Source organism: Porites lutea, chromosome 2 (genome assembly GCF_958299795.1).
Source record: "Porites lutea chromosome 2, jaPorLute2.1, whole genome shotgun sequence".
In the NCBI taxonomy this organism is placed as follows: domain Eukaryota; kingdom Metazoa; phylum Cnidaria; class Anthozoa; order Scleractinia; family Poritidae; genus Porites; species Porites lutea.
This window is the reverse complement of record NC_133202.1, coordinates 25,269,441-25,275,506: the sequence shown is the minus strand read 5'-3', so window position 1 is coordinate 25,275,506 and position 6,066 is coordinate 25,269,441. Positions and strand designations below refer to the sequence as shown.

General features: G+C 38.2%; 1 protein-coding gene across 1 annotated transcript; it reads right to left on the bottom strand.

The window, feature by feature from the left end:
• Positions 1–1,998: 1,998 nt before the first annotated feature.
• Positions 1,999–3,381, bottom strand: LOC140928101 (uncharacterized). Its single transcript, XM_073377821.1, has 2 exons — positions 2,608–3,381; positions 1,999–2,231 (listed from the first exon to the last, which is right to left on the bottom strand). The coding sequence occupies exons 1-2, from the start codon at positions 3,361–3,363 to the stop codon at positions 2,034–2,036; spliced, it is 954 nt and encodes a 317-aa protein (XP_073233922.1). The 5' UTR covers positions 3,364–3,381; the 3' UTR covers positions 1,999–2,033.
• Between the last annotated feature and the right edge of the window lie 2,685 nt (positions 3,382–6,066).

The window sequence follows — 6,066 nt, the reverse complement described above, 5'->3', positions numbered from 1 at the left end:
AATTAAGCCTCGGTAGATGTGATCCTCCTCGATCTGTATAATTCTTCCCATCGTACTCAGCCCCATTCAATAATTGCTAATTATAAGTAACCTATTGGATAGGAAACCCTGATTACAGTTGTTTAATGTGCTGGCTACTAGTAGGCAGATTTAAACGCACAACCTAAAACGTTTTATTATAAACCATATTCTGATATACTTTATGAGTGACGTATGGATTAAATACTCTATTCTACAAAAAAGTTACCTATTGGATAGGAAACTCTCACTAATTAATTGCAATCGCTTAATGTTCTACCTGCTCTCCAAATTCAATCGTATATATGTATCGTAAAACGTTTCACAATTGTTTCTTCACTCAATATTGTCTATTTAACACAATGCCTACTTCATACGCATGACCTACTTTATAAGTAAGTAACATGAATTTAGGCAAATTCTATGCCATGAATAAGCTACCTATTGGATAGAGAACTCTACTGAATTAAAAAAGCGTAATGGGCCTACTAGATTTAGTTTTATATCCTAAAACTTGCCAATATCGAATTATCTACTCTTGTCTTCAATTAATGTTATCTATTTTATGTGCATAAATTTCGCCGGAATTAATTTTAAAAATATTTTTTATTAGTAACGAATAGCATGATATGTAAGAATAAAGAAAAATGTTTTCAACGTTATCACGCTGTTAGTCAAATATTCGATGGTCTTTACAAAAACAAGAATCACTTCGTAAATTTTACCGGGGCCACTTTTGTCTTGGCAACCCACGTGGAAGGGTCGTTTTCATCAACAAGTTTGTAGGGCGACATGAAAATCTTTTTTATTGCAAATATTCTTTAGAGATGAAAACAAGGTGTAATGAATAATGTCAACTCCCAATCCTAGGCTGTCAAGTTACGCAGTTTTTCTCACGTGTTCAGATCGATTATATAATAATAAGATATTTCTTAGATCTTCTTAGCAACAAGAATCCAAAGTAGCTAAGAATACCAAGGGGAAAAACGTACAAATTGTACATCAACGTCTAATGAATAATGTGAAAAGACAAAATGTTAGGGAATCCCGCATTTTGAACAGTTGAGAATTTGCGCATCTCGCTAACGTAAATATTGCGTGACAAAGGTTATTTGAAAATATTTTGTTTTGTTGCTTCATAAGTCAAAGCAGTGATAGACTTCCTCCTAATGAGTTTTAATTGTTTGTCGAAAAATATTTGACGAAGTTTCCTGTAGGGAGTGCGAATTGTAAGGTATTGAAACGCATAAACAAAGCTTGGCGCATGCAAGTTTAATAAGTTAAGATTTTTGCTTTGTCGTAGTGTACACAGTTCTACGTCCACCAAGCCTTGTCATCGCTAGGATGAATACTGTAACAATATTTTGCAATAGACAGGGATCTCATTTATTGATAAGTGGTAAATATAGTCGCATTAAACCATTCCGCGTGCAAACTAATCGAATTGATATTTACATGGTTACAGTTATCGCTCCCAACTTCAAATTTATGACGGCAGCGATATATCTCAGCGAACACTCCCAAAGTAACGAGCCAGCGATATATCTCAGTCAGCGATATATCCCTAACAATGTAACTTTGAAAACACAGAAACGCGTTGCATTTTATGACCGGTGCCAGCCTTCGGCTAGGCCCCGGCAATAAAAACTTCTCCTCTAACGATTATATAAAAAGCAAGCTTAGGATATCGAAATGACGTCTCAGCGATATCGTCGCAAGCCTTACTTCTTTCACCAAGGTTAATTCTAAGCATCTTTTTGGCATCACCCACAATGGCAAATGTAAAAAAATATGGATTTGGGCATGATTACTAAACTTTATAAAGACCTCGCTTTCTCTTTGGTGTGAAATAAATACACTTCGCTGAGTGAAAACTGATTTGGCAAAAACACCAATTTTTCATAATAAACGACGATTTTTAACTTAAGGATAAACAATTCGACCGACTTTCCGTAAAAGACATTCTTATAGTTAGCCAGGCCATTCTATCAGCAGCGAAACTGACAGAACTGGTGTCACACAGCTCTGGGTAATTCATCGATGATCTGCTGCATGGTTGGTCTCGCTTCAGGATCTGTCTGCAGGCATCTCCGTACCAGGCCTCTTAAAGCGCGGTTCGACATAAGAAGAACTTGCTCGTCACGCCTTTCAGGATCTGGAAGTTCCCCGATGCACATCTCACATAACAGAACACCAAAGCTGTAAACGTCGACCTAAAAAAGAACAATAGATATGTACTGGTGTTGTCTCAATGGTAATTAGCTCCACTCTGTTCTTAATGACAAGCAAGCTCTCGTGAAAACAACACTACGTCGATTCAATCCTAACAACTCTGATGATTTTATGAGTACGCCTGGTTCAATGACATAGGCAAACCAACGTCTTCTTTTCGTAATCTAAGACATCTCCCTCACGCGAATACAGCTTTCTTTCCCTTTCTTTATGCGGAAACAACATTTTGATAAAAGAACCGGTAACAGTAAAAGTACCAAACTGATTTGGAATAATCAATAATGAACCAAGTCCACCAAATTGTGCCGCTATCAAATAGTCGTGCAGTACTCAGATCTGAAACAAATGATTACCAACCTTAGGAGTCTGATTTGACGAAAGTGCTTCAGGCGCACAGTAAATCATAGCTCCAGGAGCCACTGTCATGGTCTGCTGCATGAAATTAGCAGTGCCATAATCTGACACTTTGCCTCTCCATTGGTCACCTTGTCGCCATAGCAACACATTGGCACTGCTAACGTCCCGGTGAATGATTGGTGATGGTTTCTTCTGATGAAGATAGTTAAGAGCACGAGCTACATCCAGAGAAATGACACGCACTTCTGTTTCGGAAAGCGGCCGTTCTTCAAACAAAGCTCGCAAACTTTTCTCCATGAGCTCTGTCACAAATAGCGGACTTCCTTCATCATTTGTGGCGCCAATAAACTGTAGCAAACAGGGATGGCGGCAAGCTGAAGCAATATTCATTTCTCTTTCAAATAAAAACCTGTTATGGCGGGATAGAATCAGATCATGGATTTGCTTCACCGCTACAGTACAGCCACAGTAGGTACCTTCATTGACACTTCCCCAACCACCCCTCCCTAGGCAATTCTCTGTTATCTGAATTTCATTACGGGAAATAACCCAGTCGCATGTTTCCTGTCGTCGATGTTCACTTATTGTTTGCTGAGCTAATGAAAGACTTAACTCTAGTTCATTTACTTCCTGGTCTTTTTCTCTCAGCTGTCTTTGCAAATTTTCTTCACGTTGCTGCATCTCTCTGAGTTGCCTTTGTGAGTTTTGCTGCATCTCCCTCAACTGCCTTTGTGAGTTTTCTTCCCGTTGCTGCATCTCCCTCAACTGCCTTTGTGAGTTTTCTTCCCGTTGCTGCATCTCCCTCAGCTGCCTTTGTGAATTTTCTTCACGTTGCTGTTTCTCGCTTAGTTGCCTTTGAAGGTTTTGATCGCGTTGCTGCATCTCCCTGTGCTGTCTTTGCGAGTTTTCTTGTAACTCCAGCAACTGCCTTTGTAAATTTTCTTCGCGTTGTCGCATCTCTCTGAGATGCCTCTCTAAATCTCGTTCGTGCTGCCGCACTTCTCTTGATGGCCTTGGTATAGGAGTTTGTACGCTTGCTTCACGTAGATCTTGCATATTTTCTGTAAGGGTTTAAAACAAGGAAATTCATCACTCAAAGTCGCCAAGAGCTATACGTGAGGAGTATGTCTTATCACAATTTAAATAACAAGAGAAAAAAAAAGAGAACTATAAATTCAAGTATTTAAGGCAGAAAGCACAACCCTAAGAATAAACAACAACTGCTGCATACAAGGTTCATGTCTGAAACGCGTCATTCATACTGCTTAGGATTAGCAATGATGGAAGAGTATTGCATAATGATACAGAGACATTGATTGTAAGGGTACATACCAAGCTATTTACTAGTTTCATATTTATGTAACACACGTCCTACATACTGTAGGATCAACAATGATCGATGACAGAGTACTGCATGCATAATGATATGAAGACACTCAGTTATAAAGACACTTCTAAGGCGATACTAACTGTCCTTTCTACGTTGTTCTTCCAAACAAGATCACAGCATCAAGTACCAAATATTACATTGCTCCCAAAGCTGTACTTGATCTACTCAAACGAAGGGATTCAGAGGGTATCTTGACCATAATGGCCTTGTTTTAAAATTGAAAACGTAGGGCCGAATATAGTAGTTGAACAGCAAAACAATTTTCAGTTTTTGACGTCTAAATATAAATATGGCAAAGAGGTAAAAAAGTAGTGTAAATGGACAAAACAACTTGGTAGTTAACAAATTGTTACGCGGAGAAATTTTGAATTTTGTACAAAATAAAACGCACGCCAAACGGGCAGAATACACACAGGTAACCTATCAAAGGAAGATGAAATTAATATTCAGAATTACTTGCACCCATCGTCAATATGGGTATTGCTTGTTTGTTAACTGACATCTCTCAAAAATAGTTCCTCCCCTGAGCGAGCCCTCATTTTTATAAAATTTACACAAATGTATTTTAGACTTCAACTTTGGGAAACGTGCTCCCATGCAAGAATACAGCATGCTAAAGAATTTATACAAGACGTACTGATACAGTCGATTCGATATAAAGCATTTTGACAGACGGCCGATTTTGAGCGTAAAATTTTCAGATTATCGGGTAATTACCAACTGAAGTCAGCTATAACCATTCACATCAGCAAAGTGTATTGGGAGTCCATTGTCCTAGATGATGATTGTCCTGTACGGGGTTGTAAGCTGTGACAGGAGCGACAGCGGCGATGGCAATGTCTACATATGACGTTTATGTAAACTGTAGAGCAAAGTCTCCTTTCGTTTGCCTTTCGATAATTCTTCTGCCGCTTCCATTCAGTTTCTGCGATTGACTCCTTCACGGCACAAGGCCACTTGGAATGATCTACAGCTTGGTCTTTCCAAGATTTATACTCCAGACGTTTTTTAGAACACGTAAAACGTAATTATTCTCTTTCCCGACATAGATTACCATAAAATACTGCTGTAGGACGTCTTGAGTTGTTTCTCCCCAGCGAACATGAGGAGAGGTGATATGAGGTGGCGGGAGCTTCCATTGTAACAGAGTCATCCCTCCTGGGCACGTCTACATCAAGAATTCCGTCCTCATGGCGAGAACTTTAATAGATGCTGTAATCATGGACTTGTCAGCTTTTTGACCCGTATTCAGTTGCATTGCGTAGGGACGGCAGCACAGCGCAACTGTACATTATTTTTGTAATTTTGGTAGTAGGGCACCAAATGGCCGGAACTCATCCAGTTTTTCTTAACAGGAAGCATGCCTAGGGGTATTGCTACTCTATGGTGGCCCATTATTATCATAGAAAAACTAACTGTTTTATTTAAGGAAATTGAAAACATATTTTAAAAAAGACCAAAGTAAATAAATAAATATACATAAATATAAAAACACACAAAAAAATTCATTAAAATAAATTTGAATTTAAAAAAAATAAAGAAACAAAATGAAAATGTAAATAAATTTCAACCAAAAAAAAAAAGAATAGAAAATTTAAATTAAAAAATAATAATAATAATAATAGTAAAAAAAAAAAAAATGAAATCGAAAACAATAGTTGAAAAAAAAAACAACATATTAAAATCCCTTAAAAGAAATGCAAATTGCTTTTTATTTTGCTATGATAACGCTGGGCCGAACTGAAATCACAATAACTTTCTTTTCTCAAAATGAAATGTCGCAAGGTTGGTGGAAAGACATATGTCCGACCATCACACCTTCCTTGGCGAGGAAAAAAAAGAACAGCTTTCGAATACACATTAAAGAAAGTGACCCATCGTTATCATTGCCTGCGACACGTAAGGTCAGTGGAGAACCCCTTGTTACCAGGGCCTCCATCTTTCTTCGTGTAAAATGGGGTTGACAGGCCTACACGACTCCCCAGCGCGTGTTTAAAATAGCCTTTTTATAGTTTGGCTCTCACGAGTATGTCTTTGAGCGACCGCCCTCTTTTATAAGATACGAGGGG

Excerpts from the sequence above, each read along its gene's own strand:
- LOC140928101 (XM_073377821.1), bottom strand. The coding sequence starts at position 3,363 with ATGCAGCAACGGGAAGAAAACTCACAAAGGCAGTTGAGGGAGATGCAG. Across the intron at positions 2,232-2,607 it reads CGTCAAATCAGACTCCTAAG|GTCGACGTTTACAGCTTTGG; the intron begins GTTGGTAATCAT and ends GTTCTTTTTTAG.